Source organism: Empidonax traillii, unplaced genomic scaffold (assembly GCF_003031625.1).
Source record: "Empidonax traillii isolate 1590-97213 ecotype Southwest subspecies unplaced genomic scaffold, ASM303162v1 scaffold863:size338993, whole genome shotgun sequence".
NCBI lineage: Eukaryota > Metazoa > Chordata > Aves > Passeriformes > Tyrannidae > Empidonax > Empidonax traillii.
In genome coordinates, this window is record NW_020956056.1 from 301,820 (window position 1) to 317,872 (window position 16,053).

The window sequence follows — 16,053 nt, forward strand, 5'->3', positions numbered from 1 at the left end:
GCCCAAATATAACATTTTATCATTGGGTGAATCTGCAATTTGCTTGGATAGAGCTCAATCCTGCACCGTGGAAGTCTGTGAGCATTTAATGAAAGCTAAACACGGCCTGCATTGATATGATTTATGGATTTGTTGTTTATTTGCTGAAGGCTTCTTTACAAGGCTTATATCACCACGTTAATTCCCTTAAATACGTCCATCTGCACTCAAATAATAAAAATATACATGTGAGCTGTAATGAGATACCACCCCGAGCCGTGCAGGGCAAGAAAAACCATTCATGCTGCAACTATAGCAACTGCTAAAATAGCAAAGCACACTGATTTCTGCCATGAACCTGTTCCCAATGGCCAAGAGACACTGTGTGCCTCGGGCTTTATATACCAGCTCCCAAAATATCCGAGCCCTGATAGGATGAGAAAATACTGTCATGTTCTTGCACCAGGCCAATTACAAAGCTGCAGTTCCTGTGCTGGTAAAAGATGTTTCCTGTTGATAACACAGAAGGACAACACAGCCCTGGGTTGCTAATGTTATCTGGGACCCTCGTGACCTCTTGGAAACTCGAACAATTGGAGAGTTCACAACACGTAGAAGCCTCTCTGCCTTGTGCTTTTGTTTGAATAAATAAGCAAGAAGGAAAACAAACACACGTTCTGCAGCCATGTGCTCGCTGTTGGTCAGGGAGCTGATGGAGATGAGACCTGGGCCTGAGTAGCAACAGGTCCCTCCTGCCTCTGCTGAGGGGCAGTGCTTGGCTGATAGTTCCTTTTCCAAAAAAAATCCAGTGCAAAGGTGGAATTGTTACCCCCTAATATTTTCTTTTGTCCGTCTGCAACGCATCCCTTTTCAGCTTTTTTACAGGCTGCTTTTTGATGGTGGAGGATGAAAAAGCCCATTTGTTTATAATGTTGGCATTCCTAAACAGGCCCCTTTCATGTTCTTTTCCCCTCAAAAAACTTTCTCCCCAACTTTTACGCTGAAATCCCTTCCAAATGCTTTCCTGCCTGTGCAGCTTTGTCCCCATTCCTTGGCCAGACAGCCACAGGTACAGCCTGGAATGCAGCACTCCAGGAGCTTTGAGGAAGGACTTGCTGAAAATATGAACCCACAGCTGAATTTGGGGATTATGTTACCCCTCAGTAACTGTCTGCTCCCAACACACTGCTGGGATCTCCCTCACCCATCACCCAATGGATATTTGCCAGCCCACAAAGCCCTTAGGGCAGACCCCCCCCTAAAATCCCGATAGGAGAGGAAATCCAGAACTCTGTTCCCTCACCAGAACCAGGGGAGGAACTAGCAGCTTCTACAAGTTCTTTAACTAAAGCTTAAAGTGTAAAATAAAGGGTGAAATTTGTCCTCTTTCTGATTTGGAGCACAGGCTCAACACCTGGTTCCCACCAGTGAAACCCAGAGTCTGTCGATAAGGAATAAATGATATTTAATAACATTTAATAACACAAGAATCTGATAAAACAAGAATCCTGCACTTTCAGGAGAACAAATACAGACCTGAGTTTAGCTATGACTCCTATCCAAGCTTGTTGGAGAGGAATCATTCTGCAGAATGTGATCCAACAGGTACATCAGTGACCTGTAACCCAGTGGCTTGAAGACTCAGAACACTGATGGAAACTGCCCATGTGCCTGATCTCCCTAAATATCCTTCTATCCTTCAAAATCTGCGGGGTCTGGATCTGCCTCAGATGGTCTAAGAGATCCTCAAACGAGGTCTAGAACATTCCTTACGAAGAGCATTTCCTAATTCACCAGAAGAACATTTTTAAAGCCTTCTAATTCAATATTTGAGCTCCAGTTCTGTGCTGAGGGTAAGTCCTTCCAATGCCACTTTGGACACCGCGTCACTCCTCACCTCCACCTGCCCAACTGGAAGAGCAGAGATAAAACTAGTCAGCATTTTTTTTTTTCCTTGCTCCATTGTTATTCCTGCTGGAAAAGAGGCAGAACTCCTTGCACTGGTTTCCTTTGAGTGGTGCTTATTCACAGCAAGCCACAGTGGGAGAGGGTGGGAGGCAGAGTTCATTCATTTTTGTAGCATAACATAGAGCAGATTGTGTTTGGATTTCACTGGATATTTGTTGTTTTACGTCTCCCTGCTTTATGTTGGAGAAGGGCCTGCAACAAAACTTTGATCCAAGGTACAAATCCACAGCCAAGATTTGAACTAAGCCTACAAAACTTTCTCCAGGACGGGCTGCAGCCCAGCACGCCGGCTTTGGGAGCGTCTTGTTCTTCACGTTGCTGATCGGTTGATTCAGGCCTGTTTCTGCTTCTTTATTTGACCATCAGCCTGCAAAAGGAACTTGGAGGCTCCAGGTTCGAGTCCATAATTTGTTTTTGAGAATAACCCAGAGTAATTCCACCGACAATGCTCCTTCCAGCTGCCAGGGCAGGCAACCAGACAAGACAGGCATAAAGAGATGCAGCAACAAGGGGGGAGGAGAAGAGGAAGGGGAGGTTGTAAGGCATAATTTCTGATATTAAGCTCAGACTTTTCCAGATCTTCTGGTTCAGCGAGTCTGTCAACAACCACAGAGCAGCTGAAGTGGGAAAAGTGGCTTTAAATCTCCTGTGTGATGCCATGGATTTTGCAGGGCTAGGGATGGTTTCAGATGGCTCTTTGCACCACCTTCCTGGGAACTTAGCCCAGAAGGCATCCCTAATAAAACAAGAATCCTTAATTTTCGGGAGAACAAATGCAGATCCAAGTTTAGCTGTAACTCCTCTCTTTAAATAAAAATAAATTACAGTTTTCTCTCTAGGACCTGGTGTGAAGGAGCAGGGCCAGACCTGCTGCTGCCCAGAGCAGTGCAGAGTCCACAGCACGATCCACACACAGTCCCTGCACTGCCAGAGCCCAGGAAATCACAGGCACAGCTCAGGAAATGCAGAAGGACCACAAAATCATAGAAAGTTTTGGGTTGGAAGGGACTTTAAAGATCATCTTGTTCCACCCCCTGCCACGGGCAGGGACACCTTCCACTAGCACAGGTTGCTCCAACCTGGCCTTGGACACTCCCAGGGATCCAGGGGCAGCCACAGCTTCTCTGCCCAACCTGTGCCAGGGCCTGCCCACCCTCAGAGGGAGGAATTTCTACCTAATATCCAATCTAAACCTGCTTTCTGTCAGTTTGAAGCCACCCCCCCTTCGTCCTGTTGCTCCAAGCCCTTGCAAATAGTCTCTCTCCATCTGAACAACCCCAGTTCTCTCAGCCTTTCCTCCCAGCAGAGCTGCTCCATCCCTCTGATCACCTCTGATCATCCTCCCTGTGCTGGGGATGCTGAAATCTCTCATTAATTCACCCACGACAAAGTGCAACAGCCACAAAGGGGAACCTCCTGCCTGTGCCTTCAGCGAGCTGGGAGCAACTGTGCTGGGAGCAACTGAGCTTTCACAAACGCTGAGTCAAGGCTGCAACTGCAGGAGAAACAAGTCTGATCTGTCAGGAGGGAGGGCATTACTCAGGGAGCACTCTGAATTGCACAAAATTCCAAGGGAAAAGGTGGTTTATGATCGTTCGCTTCCGTTTCGACTTCTCCCCCTCCGCAGCAGCACGAGTGACGTCGTTGCATAATTAATTACCCCGGGCAATTAAGATTATTCAGATTGTCCCTAAACTTTGCTCTCTCACGCTGTTTTTCTGCAAGGCCATCAACCCTTCCCCCCCCCCACGCCAGGGCTGCTGAAATTACAAACAGCAGCGAGTTGTCAACCACAGAGGTGGAAAAAAAAAACAACTAAAAGAGCAGTGAAGGCATTGCAACACACTGCATCTGGCACGAGATAAGGCCAGAGGTGCCAAGGTTTAGCCCTTCTTATTTCCCCAGAAAAAGGTCAGAAATAAACAGGTGCCATCTCCCAGGCAGAGGTGGATGAAGTGTTGTGAGCCCTCTTGCTGCGTAAGAATGTGTGGGGAGGTTTTCTCTCTTTTATATTATATCATACAGGAGCTTTCAGACCACCAGCTGAGCCTTAATTTGGGACCCAGGGATGTGCAAACACTGATGCCCAACCCCGAGAAGCTGGTCTTGTGGTGCTGATCTCTCTGCTCCACTCCACCAGGATCAGCCACAGGAGAGAAGAAGAGATGAGCGTTAAAACTCCCAAACTAGAGAGTTACTCAACTCCAAAAAAAAAAAGAAAAAAAGAAAAAAAATCTCACACTGCACGAGGCTAAAAATTAATTACAGTTTTGGGTGGAATAGCCGTGCCTTCCAAATCGAGGCGCGCTGGGTACATCCCGTTCAGGCGGCTCGTTGGGCAGCAGCGTGCTCGGAATGCCATCTACCGGCAGGGCCACCAGAGCGGTGATTCGGAGCCACCTCTCACTCGGAGCAAGCCCAGGGAGCAGCTGGACGGACGCAACACCGCAGGAATTAGAGCTACTCGGCCGGGGAGCGGCGCTGACGCACCTGGAGGGACGATTATCTCATCAATGAGTAATTAAATCCTGCGTAATGAGATGACAGAGGAACGTTTCCTGCTCCCCGAGATCCTGAGCCAGCACTCCGGGAAACCAGAGCGAGCTGGAAACACGCAGGAGATGGCCCTGAATTAATGCAAATTGTCTTTTAAAAAAAGGCTTTTATATTGGCACTTACCTGAACACGGGGGCAAAGTACATTTACAGTTTTCCACGTGAGGCAGAGGAGAAAAAGATTGGGCAGTTGCTGCAAGGACAGAACTTTGGGGGGAAGAAAAAGTTACTCCTGGAATCAGAGAATGGTTTGGGTTGGAAGGGACCCTAAAGATCATCCAGTGCCACCCCCTGCCAGGGGCAGGGACACTTCCCACTATCCCAGGTTGCTCCAGCCTGGCCTTGGACACTCCCAGGGATGGGGCAGCCACAGCTTGTCTGTGCCAGGGCCTCCCCACCCTCCCACAGGGAACAATTTCTTCCCAATATCCCATCCAAACCTGCCCTTCTCCTGGAATGAGAGCAAGTGCAGCAATAACATCTCATCTGCTGGTTTCTGCCTTTCTGGGTACACAGGGACCCACATTCTGACAATGAATGGATAATGGGGGGGGGGGGGTTATTTTGCCTTCTGACCACCAATTTTGTGGTACCTGAGTGAACCAGGCAGAGAACAACAGAAGAGCCAAGATTTTGTCAAGTATCTGGTGACCAAAATCCTGTTTCACTCAGCCAGGTCCCACATCAGAACAACTGGGGGTACTCTGAGATTGGAGGCTCCACCAGTGAAGATCAAACAGAAAAAAAGAGCAAGTCAGGTGATTCAAAGAGGCCTTTCTGCCCTTTATTACTTTCTGGACAAGCCCAGCTGATGCCCCACCATCAAAACAGAGTCAAATTGCAACAAAATATGAGCAAACATGGTCCTGGTTCACAAGATCCAACCTTCAAGAGGAAAAAACAAAGCTCTGAAGAGTCACATTTTACAGGCATAATTAAAGCAAACACTTTAAAGTCAGCAGAAAGTGATTTGTCAACCAGTTAACAGTTTTAATATAAAAATGTTTTTTTGAAGTTCAGCTGTAACCAAAATCTTGAAGATGATTTGGTTTCAACATCAAGCTTGTTTGGGTGACAAATACAGTAACTTTACTCCAGAATACACCTGTCCACACCCTAAAATCAGGTGTCTGGTTGTTGTCAGGCACCACCAGACATCAGATTTCCTGAGGCACATCTTCTGTGATGTCCCAGCAGCTGCAGCTCGGGGGAATTTAGCTGATTTTTTGCCAATTGTGTGCACAGATGTATCTATTTACAGTCTACAAGGGTTCAGTGAGGACAGTGACTGAAATACCTTCTCACTCTTTGTGGACACTCCTGGACTCTCCCCCTCAGTGGAGAACTTTGCACTCAGTGTTCTATCTGCAGACACAGATATTTAGCTTGGGATGGTTTAAGTTTAGCATCTGTCACGAGCATTAAATTCAAACCAGAACACCCTAAAAATTGTGTAAAGAAAATACTGATAGCTATCACAATTCTCCTGAAACAAAAAAAAAAACGATCCACATAACTATTTACAGCCATGCCAATTGTAGCTTCTCTGAAAAATAATTAAAAAAAATGAAGTGGTATGTAAAAAAAATAATAATACCTGTAAGAATAACATTGTGAAGTGTTATTCATTCTGCCAAGAAGTTACAGTAACAGCTGTTTACAAACAGAAAGGACTGAGAGAGAAAGCGTTTCCCCTGAGGGCAAACACAGTTTAACAATTCTAGCAAACTACAGCAAAAAGGGGAAGTATTTGCCCTAAATTAACACCAAGGCAAGCTGGAAGAAAGATGGCAACTGTGTTTTTTATCAGCCTCTTCATAAACAAGAGTTTTGCAGGAAGAGGTTGGGGTACATTACTATTAGCTGGAAAAATAATAATAAACCCCCAATCTTCCCTCCAAACGTCATCACCTCTAAAATGGCTTTGGTCTCTTTGAACAGTGAGTCCTTAGGCTTTGTGCCCACACATCACAGTCTGGATCTTGTGTGAATGAACAGAAAGAAAAAGAGCAAACACTGGTCAGTTGGCAGAGGGTTTCCAGGCCCTGGGGGAGTCCCAGGGTGGGAACTTTTCCATCTGCATTTCGCCTGACTGGAGCCAGCAATCCCCCTGCTTCCACAGAGCCCTTCCCACAGACATTTCCTCCTGTTCTCTCTTAACTCAGACTTTCACAAACCCCCGTTTCTGTTTCCAAACCCTTCACTTGAAGCTGTTCCCTCAGACTAATTCTTTTGAAACCACGCAAAACCAGCAAATAGAATTTTTTTTTTTTTTTGACTTCAGGTAATTTCAACTCATATTCTGTAATTTTTTTTTTTTTTTATAAGTTAACAGAGCTTTGAATGAATTAAGGCACCCAAATGCCCAGAAAAAAAAAAATAAATACCTTGGGCTAAATACAACTAAGTGTTCAGCAGTCTTTTAATTGCACAATCATCTCCCTAATTTGTAGCACAACTCTGCCAATGTCTTTAGAGACCCTAAAAATACAAATACTCTGTGACTGTAACGGACAAGGCATCGACAAGACATTCTCAAGCATCTTCCTGGATTCCTGGCTCCTCAAGGTAACCTGCTACTCCTAAAGTTAATTAGCATTTTTAGCAGCAAGATCAGCAATGTTCTAAGGATGAAATAAATACTCACACAATCAATACTAATGGTTCAAAAGCTCAAAACACGTTATCGAAAACACGAAATTTTCCCATCTTTCTCCTGCCAATCCCGAGATTGCAGAAACGAAGACTCTTGGCAACGACATTCCCAGCTCTCTCAGGACCACAGAAGTTTCTGCAAAGGAATTCTAGGCCTGAAGTTTTGTTGTCTGTGGTGCCTGGGAGGTGTTTTACTGTGTCCGGAGCTGGTAGTCTGTAAAGGGAAAAAACAAAAAAACAAAAAACCCCCTCACTTTTAGTTATTTGTCTCATTACAGAACGAAAGCAGAGCAGTAAATTGGGATACAGTGATAAAAAGTTCCCTTCCAACCCAAATCATTCTGGGACTCAGTTACTCTATAAAATAAACCCAGATCTCTGCTCAGAATGGCCATGAGAATGAGCTCTGAAGGGTTAAAGGCAATTGTGGGCAGTCGTGCTTAAAAGCCAGAAAAAAAGTAATCAGAAAAATAACCAAACCCCACCACTTTTACTTGCTAAAAATCGAGTATATTTTATTTGCCAATGTCTGACACACTTGAAAGATGGTAGATTGTGTGAGCCTATTGTGAATGTGTTTTTAAATTTACCTCACCAGTTTTATATCCTACTGGTTCTTTCATTAAGACACCAAAAAAAGGGTCTAGAAAAAGCAGCATATCCTTCATCTACTGTGTGCAGGCAGTTTCACAGAAATATGAATTTCAAGAATTCATATTTCTGTGAAAAATAGTTTCAATGTGTAGGTGTGTTCTGGAGAAGTAAAATACTCCCTTCCCCTTACCTCCATTCTGGGTGATGTACCTGACCCAGGGCAGGGCCTGGTAGCCACTTTTCTCAATAATCTTTAAGTAACGAACCTGGAAAGAAAGATTTGTGAGAGATGAACTCCCCCATCTTGGCTAAAGCAGCATTTGGCAAAAAAAAAAAAAAATATCAAAACAACAGAATAACCACCCCTTTTCAGGCAAAAATGTGTTGTATGGATAAAACTTGAAGAGGAGTCACATCAAGAAGATGAGAAACAGCTCATGTGTTAGAACCCAGCATGTGAATTTATCAGTATTTCTGTTTTCAGCTACTAACCTGGATTCCTGAGGTGGTGAAATAGGGAATCTCAAACTTGACACTAATGGGAGGCTTTCCTTCCTTGTCTTCAGCTTCAACACTTGGAAGTCCAAAGTGAGCTCTCATCAGGTATTCTTTTCCACCCTACCCAAAAGGGACAGATTGGTTTTTTTTTCTTGAAACAAAAGAAATAAAAGAAAGACCTTGCAATGATACAAGTGGTTTTATTAATGTCAAACTGCTGAACTCCACTATTCATTCCAGCTCTTCTCCAGGGTTTGAGTGACATGTGTTTTTATTTTAAAAATGCTTTTTGTTTCTAAAGAAGCAGAGCCAGCCTGAGGCACAATTCCTTTTCTTCCAGCCTCACACTCGAGAATTCAGATGAAATGGTGACACACAGCTGCACTCTCACACCAGCAGCAGTGGAGAGAGCTCATGCTTGTGGAACCACCCAAGAAGCAGAGCCTGACAAAACTCAAACAGCTGCTGCTAAAGCCAGGCCAAAGATTACACCATCCACAGGCAGCACGAAAAAATCTGCTCTCTAATCTGGTTCTGAAGAAAACATCCCAGTGAAACAAATATAAACAACATCTATTACACCAAATTCCAATCCTTCATCCACGGAGGAAAAGAGGAAGAGGCCACTACTGCTTGTCTGATACTGTCACAAGTTGCTCCAGGCAGAGTCTGAACATCAATGAAATGCTGATGGTGGGTGATAAGAGCAAAAAGAAAACTTACTGGGAAAGATTTAATGGACCAGACAATCTCACTGTTCTCTGGAACCCATTTGACACTTCCAACAGTGGTTTTGAACTTTGGCGAGTCGGCGTCGTTGGGGACTGGGATGTGAATCTCCACGTTGTTGGCAGTTGATCTTCGTTTAAATTGACTTTTTGCCTAAGGAAGGAAAGAACAGAATCAGGAAAGCAGGCTCGAAGTATTTCCATGCTGCTGGTGGGTTCAGCTGTGACACACAGAGCTCCCCTCCACCCCCACCTGCGTCCTGAGAACCACACCACGGACTGGAAGTCCAAATGAAGTGTTCAAAGAGATCCAAGCCCCACAAAAACATTTAATACCTGTACAAAAATGCACATATTGCTGGTCAAGCTTTGAAAATAAATGGAAGAAGATTGAGATTGGCCATAATTGTTGAAGGATGGCTGACCTTGATCATATACTCGATGCGGCTGTGGGAATGCTTCTCGATCACAGACTCGATCCAGATCAGGGGTTTTACCTGAGAGGGAAAAAAAAAAACAAAACAAAACATTTCACAGCTCTGGGGTTCACCTGACACAGTCACTGAAATGTTGCTTCCCCATAAAGCTACACCCAACATGTGAACCCCACAGAAAATGGAGCCTGTGGTGTCCCAGATGACAAAAAGTTGTGCTTAATTTAAAAGAAGTAATTATACAAATGAGCAAGTATTGATACACCAGTGAGCAAATGTTACAAGAATTATAGGCTTAAAAACGGGTGGCTCACACTAATCCCTAATAACAAACACTTGCATAGGGAAATAATTGACACTTTAACATACCATGGACCGAACTACAGCAGCTCAGTCCCCAGTATGAGGCTCTAAAGAGCCCTAAAAATCCCTCTAAGACTTAAAAATAACTCCAAAGCATTGCCCTTAAAGAATAACTTGAAGTTTATTGCATCTTACAGACCCTCTGTATATTAAAGGAAGGCCATCCTTATCCCTAGGACTGGCACACCAATAAAACTAAGCGATAAATTCCATTGTAATGAATGCTTACATTGACATTTCATTATGTAGATAATTATTAGATTTAAAAAAAGAGTATTTAGAAAACATAAAGTAACATAAAGTCAGGAGTATTTCAAAACTACTGAATAGTAGTTGAAAATACAGACTTATTGCCAAGTTACTTTTTAACTCCTTCTTCCCCCGAAAAGAGTGAATCATTAACAGCTGACTTAAAAACTCTTGTACTGCCCAAGATTTAAAAAAAAAAAAAAAGAATTAAGGGAAAGCCACCGTGGCTACAATTTAAAGCACTGTCAATTAAAAAAGCAACCAGCCAGACTCACGTGGGTGTTCAGCCGGTAGGACATGAGCTCGAACTCCCCGTCAGGGGGGATGAAGGAGATGGTCCTGTCGTTCTCGAAGCGGGAGAGACGAACGCACTGGTGGAACTTCACATCTTCCAGCTCTACTGATTTACTCTTCCCACCTGGCAGGAGACACCACAGGTCAAGGTGCTGCACCAACTGTGGCCCAAGTGTCGCCACAGCAAAGCTGCTGACGGTCCTCCCCGGGAATAGGGAAGGGATCGTCCCCCTGTGCTTGGCACTGCTGAGACACCTCAAATTCCATACCCAGTTCTGGGTCCTTCATGACAAGAACGACTTGGAGCATGTCCAGGGAAGGGAACAGAGCTGGGGAAGGGGCTGGAGCAGCAGGAGAAGCTGAGGGAGCTGGGGGGGCTCAGCCTGGAAAAAAGGAGGCTCAGGGGGGACCTTCTGGCTCTGCAACTCCCTGACAGGAGGGGGGAGCAGGGGGAAGTTGGGCTCTGCTCCCAGGGAAAAAGAGACAGGAGGAGAGGAAACAGCCTCAAACTGTGCCAGGGGGGTTCAGGCTGGACATCAGGAAGGATTTCTTCACTGGAAAGGTTGGTCAGGCTTTGGAAGGGGCTGCCCAGGGAGGTGGTAGAGTCACCATCCCTGGAGGGATTTGAAAGCCACGTGGATGCGGCACTCGTGGACATGGTTTAGCGGTGGTGTTGGTTAATGGCTGGACTTGATTTTAGAGGGCTTTCCCAGGCTCCAGACACCACCCCCCACAGTTATCACAGCACCCCCAGGACACTCACGGCCTGTGTTGTCAAAGAGGACCTTGTCGTTGAGCCCCAGGCGCAGCTCCGGCATTCCCGACAGGAACACCCGCATCTTGATGGATCCCACGATCTCGCTCCGCAACACGTTCCCGTTGGCACTGACCTGGACAAACACGAAGAGGAGGGTTCAGACTGCTCTGATATGACGTGTTGTGACATCAAGCAGTGCTCCCACCCCATCCCCATGCTCCACTTTTGCTGGATGTGTTTCTCCAGCACAGCAGGATTAGATCAGGGAGGTGACGGCACAGACAGAGAAGAGATATCCAAAAATCATCAGTACAAACAACTAAAGGATTAGTTGCACTAGATGTCCCTGAGACTACTTAATCTTACTGACTGATGTTGCTTTGAGTGGCACAGCACACCAGCCACAGTCAGTCTGACCTTTTCTTGCAGATTTTCATGCAAAAAGCTCTTTGTAACACTTCCCACTGCAATTCTCACTAAGAGTTCAGGTTCAAGGTACCCACCAGAAGGTTGACAGACTCTATGACATCCAGGAACACCTCGTTTTTCCTGTATTTTATCCCTTCTGATCTCCATGAGACAGCGTTTGTAACAGTGGCAGGCGGGCGTGGGGCTCCAGTTTCAAGTTTGTGACCTTCCTGAGTGATGTACCTTCACCAGCCACGGGATTGGCATGAAAAAAAAATGAAAATTAATCTTTTTTGATACTTAGAACAAGCCAAACATCTGTTTGCCCACAGAAGAATGCTCAAAACTCTCCCAAGAGCTTTGCCATTGCGATGCAGAAGGATACTTACTCTTGTAAAATTTTACTATCAGTGGTTTGTGGATACCCAAAATCCATAAGCTCATCTAACAACTCATAAATAATAACAAAATTATCCCTAATGCTCTCTTCTTCCAACTCCTTGAAATATTCAGAAAAAACCTGAAACAAAACGACAGGAGGGAGGGGGAGAAGAAGGACATGAACTGAGAGCAAGCACAGCACACGCAGGGTGAATTCCTGCCCCCGAAAACAACCACTTGAGAAAGCTCCAAACCAAAGCCCAGACTCCACAAACACCTCAATTAAAACACAGAGAGAAACAACCCCTAGAGAGGCAACTCCTGGGATGAAAAATATTCGTTCTGGAGAAAATATTTTTCACGCCAGGTAGAGACACGAACCCAAGGCAAGGCTCTACTGTGATGCACCACTACTCATGCACCAATTCACAACTCTCCTCTAGGTGCTCAGATCCTGTGCAGCTACTTACAGCACTGTGCCCCATCCTTTGCCTACTCAGCTACAAAATATCAGTGCCTTTATTAGTGGTTAAGGGAGATAGCTCTACAAAATAATCAAATATAAGGTAAAAATGATGTTGTTGTCAGAGCTCTTTAAAAACGTGAAAGCTCTTTGCGCTTCTATCTGAGGTCAAATTTAGGCTGAACTGAAAGCAGGGGTTACTTCCAAAATTTCACACTCACCTGAACTACTTTATATAAAAATGAAAACACCAGTGATACACAAGCATTCTTCTTAGATGTTGCAACAACTGATAAAGGATGTTCAGGAAAAGTGATTAAAAAAAAGTGCATTTCAAAGAGCCTTTAGGCAACTAGAGTTGGCCAGAAAAACTAAGAGTTAATTATTTAACAGCACCTCTGATCTAAGGAGATAGGAAGATAAACCTTCAGGAAATAATTCATTAGAGTAAAATTAATAGAAGAGCTTATTAGAGTAAAATTAATATAAACACCTTATACTGCTGGCACACAATTCATTATGTAAAGCATTAATCAACTTTATTTAATATAACCTACTTTATTTAACCAACTTTATTTGATAACCAATTTTTTTTTTCATCTTATCTGACTTCAGCCATTCTCCAACTAGCACTTTGTCAATAAAGAAAATCAGAGCAGCCCTTGGCCTTTCAGCAGCTCGAAGGATACGATACAGGTTGTTGTGTTTAATCCACATGAAGCGAACTCCTCCGTGTGCTAGGATTGGGGAAAGCGTCCCCTCCTCCTCCTTTTCCATAAGGATTGGCATAAAATGCTCCACCTCTGACATGTCCACATCTCCGCGGTAATTCCGACAGATCAGAACCTACGGAGAGAGTACCCAAACCCTTAGGGTTTATCCCTCTTTTAAAAGGGTCTTACCACGCGAGAAAAACACACAAGGCCTCTCCAAAGCCACTCTGCTTCCCCCGAGTCTCTCCGCACTTACAGACGCAAATCACGCCGCCAAAATGCTTTGCTGATTAAGGACGCAAAGGCCAATATTTCACTGGCACCTCGGGGACACCCGGGGGTGGCAGCGCGGGCCGCGCGGTGCCCTCAGGGCGGAGGGTCCCGGGGGCACCGCTCCCTCCCCACCACCCCCCTGCCCGGCAGAGCCCCCGCGGCCCGGCCTCACCTTCCCCTTGAGGTCCAGGACATAGACGGCGCTGGCCGACATCTCCCCCGGGCCGCGTCCCGCCCGCTCCGCTCCCTTTCCCTTCCCTTTCCTTCCCCTCCCGTTCCGCTTCCCCCGGCGGTTCCGAGGGAAGTGACGGCACCGCACGGACCGGCCGCGCCTCCGCGCAGGGATACGCGCGGGGCACCGCGCCCGCGGAAGGACACCGCGATCAGACACATCGTGTTAAATAGTCCCAGGGTGTTTTCCTTATTTTATTTTTTTTTTTCCTTATTATTTTTTCCTTATTTTCCTGGCACAGCGCGGTGAGGTGTTTTACCCCGTAGCGCTTGCACAGCGCCCGGAGAGGAACGAGGGTCTGTCCAGGCTGAGGTGGGACCCACACTGAGCTCCCCTGGCTCAGCCAGAGGGACCAAATTCGGGTCAGAAACAATACTCCCATTAGTCCAATATTCCGATTATTCCAATATTCTGATTATCCCAATACTCCAACTGAAGAGGAGCGACAGGATCTGTAATGTGGAGGTACATGTCACCCCTCACAGGGGGAGAACTGTAAAGGCAGTTCCCTTCCAGAACTTCACGTAAAAAATTTGCCCTGGTTTTATATGTAAATCAGCACCAAAAAAAAAAAAAAAAAAAAAAAAAAAAAAAAAAAAAAAAAAAAAAAAAAAAGGGATGAAACCAGCGCTTTAATAAGTTATATCAAAGTTACAAGATGCAGAAGCCCCTCACCCCTGAAAGAACTCTGGATGGAAATACTGTTGTCCACAAAATCATATTTGTTACCCTCGTGTGCAACACTCAAGAGACACACTGGTTATATATTCCAAAGCTGCCAAGCTTGGGTGCTCGGTGTATTCCACAAATCCAGCACCCCAACTACCAAAACTTGGACATCACTGAGAATTCACTGGCTGCTCTCCCTTCCCTGGATGAAATCTCCCTCTTCTTGATTAGGTTTAAAAATATACAAAGATCAAACATGAAAGAACATACTTCCTTAAGAAAATTTTACATATTCCGCATTTTGCAACATCACCTCTGAAAGAACTTGATAGAAAGGAATTTTACGATTCCCATAACTTACAAGAGAAATTTAAATGTGAGACTGTCAGGCTCTTCACTTCCAAAAAGGAGAAACAATAAAGGAACATTTTCCAGCTGGCTAGCAGCAATTAATTTTGGCCTTAGTCTCGTTTTAAACACTAAAAAACCCAGCCCTCTGCACCCACATTGAACCAGAGCTCCTCAGCCAAGAGATGCCTTTGCTGGACGTTTGGCTTTAAAAGCCAAAGCTGTAAAATAAGACAGTACAGAGTCATAAAACGCTCAGAAGATATATTAGACAATATGGAGAACACACACATTTACATGGCAACCCTTGCTCGATACAAACAAAACACAACTCCTGCTCCAGAGCCCGTGACAAGCAGCCCAGTCACTTAGTCCAGCTGACTTTGGGAATGTCGTAATGCTCAGTCAGAGTATCCAAGTGCCTGTTGAAGTCCTAGGGGAGGGAAAAAAGAGAAAGAAAACGTTTAACATTTGGTGCTTGACATCACCGAGTCGAACCGCAAGACCCCCCTGCCCGTGTGTCACAAGGTGAAAGAGTTCCTCCAGCCCAACAATAATGAGCACGCTCTGCTGAGGGTCTCGGGGCGATTTCGCTCACCTCCACTCTCTGCTTGTGGGTTTTCGAGGCTTTTTTCAGGATCCGCTCCATTTGCTGTGGGAGACACAGAGGGGCCGGTTACTCCGAGCACTCGCGGCCCCTCAGCGGCCGCACCCGAGGGGTGGATGGGGGTGGTTTTTTAAAGCCTTACCCGCTTCTCCTGCATCTTCTCGTAGGCCACCTGCGCCGGGGTCCGCTTGTCCAGCCCGCGCTTCTTCTCCTCCTCCTGCTTCTTGCTGCTCACGATCTGCTCCAGGATCTGGGCCTTGTCCTTCGCCTTCTTCTTCTTCCTGCGGGCACAGTCCGCTCAGCGCCCGGTCCCGGGGGTGGGTGTCCCCCCGATCCCCCCCTCACCGCCCCCGGTTCCCCCCATGTCTCCCCGGGTCTCCCCCGGTCCCCCCTCACCGTTTGCCGGCCCCCAGGGCCCCCCCGCTGCCCTTCAGCCGCAGCGGCCCGCGCTGCACCGCCTCGTAATCCGCCATGGCGGAACGGCCGCGCCCGCGCCCTCTGCCGGCACCGCCGCAACGGCGCGGCCGGGGAGAGGGGAGCGGGGAACGGGGAACCAGCGCTCCCTCCGTGAGGGGAACGAGCCCCGAGCGCTCCCTCCGTGAGGGGAACTGTGCTGGAGCGGGAACCCGTGCTGGAGCGGGTCCAGAGAAGAGCAACGAGGCTGGTGAAGGGACTTGAGCACAAGTCCTATGAGGAGAGGCTGAGGGAGCTGGGGTTGTTTAGTCTGGAGAAGAGAAGGCTTAGAGGTGACCTCATCACTCTCTTCAACTACCTGAAGGGAGGTTATAGCCAGGTGGGGGTTGGGCTCTTCTCCCAGGCAACCAACAATAGGACAAGAGGACATGGGCTCAAGCTCTGCCAGGGGAGGTTTAGGTTAGATGTTAG

At 46.3% G+C, this 16,053-nt stretch overlaps 2 protein-coding genes across 2 annotated transcripts; both read right to left on the reverse strand.

The window, feature by feature from the left end:
- Window positions 1-5,261: 5,261 nt before the first annotated feature.
- AP1M1 (adaptor related protein complex 1 subunit mu 1) lies at window positions 5,262-13,576 on the reverse strand. Its single transcript, XM_027902353.1, has 12 exons — window positions 13,485-13,576; window positions 13,016-13,172; window positions 12,548-12,615; window positions 11,872-12,002; window positions 11,578-11,725; window positions 11,081-11,207; window positions 10,299-10,441; window positions 9,403-9,474; window positions 8,973-9,131; window positions 8,244-8,369; window positions 7,942-8,017; window positions 5,262-7,371 (listed from the first exon to the last, which is right to left on the reverse strand). The coding sequence occupies exons 1-12, from the start codon at window positions 13,524-13,526 to the stop codon at window positions 7,349-7,351; spliced, it is 1,272 nt and encodes a 423-aa protein (XP_027758154.1). The 5' UTR covers window positions 13,527-13,576; the 3' UTR covers window positions 5,262-7,348.
- Window positions 13,577-14,808: 1,232 nt separating this feature from the next.
- Window positions 14,809-15,699, reverse strand: FAM32A (family with sequence similarity 32 member A). The gene is made up of 4 exons (XM_027902356.1): window positions 15,565-15,699; window positions 15,311-15,449; window positions 15,160-15,213; window positions 14,809-14,994 (listed from the first exon to the last, which is right to left on the reverse strand). The coding sequence occupies exons 1-4, from the start codon at window positions 15,639-15,641 to the stop codon at window positions 14,926-14,928; spliced, it is 339 nt and encodes a 112-aa protein (XP_027758157.1). The 5' UTR covers window positions 15,642-15,699; the 3' UTR covers window positions 14,809-14,925.
- Window positions 15,700-16,053: the final 354 nt, after the last annotated feature.

Excerpts from the sequence above, each read along its gene's own strand:
- AP1M1 (XM_027902353.1), bottom strand. The coding sequence starts at position 13,526 with ATGTCGGCCAGCGCCGTCTATGTCCTGGACCTCAAGGGGAAG. Across the intron at positions 12,003-12,547 it reads TTTTATATAAAGTAGTTCAG|GTTTTTTCTGAATATTTCAA; the intron begins GTGAGTGTGAAA and ends GTTTTGTTTCAG. Across the intron at positions 9,132-9,402 it reads GCATCGAGTATATGATCAAG|GCAAAAAGTCAATTTAAACG; the intron begins GTCAGCCATCCT and ends TTCCTTCCTTAG.
- FAM32A (XM_027902356.1), bottom strand. The coding sequence starts at position 15,641 with ATGGCGGATTACGAGGCGGTGCAGCGCGGGCCGCTGCGGCTGAAGGGC. Across the intron at positions 15,450-15,564 it reads GCCCTGGGGGCCGGCAAACG|GAAGAAGAAGAAGGCGAAGG; the intron begins GTGAGGGGGGAC and ends CTGTGCCCGCAG. Across the intron at positions 14,995-15,159 it reads CCCACAAGCAGAGAGTGGAG|GACTTCAACAGGCACTTGGA; the intron begins GTGAGCGAAATC and ends TCCCTCCCCTAG.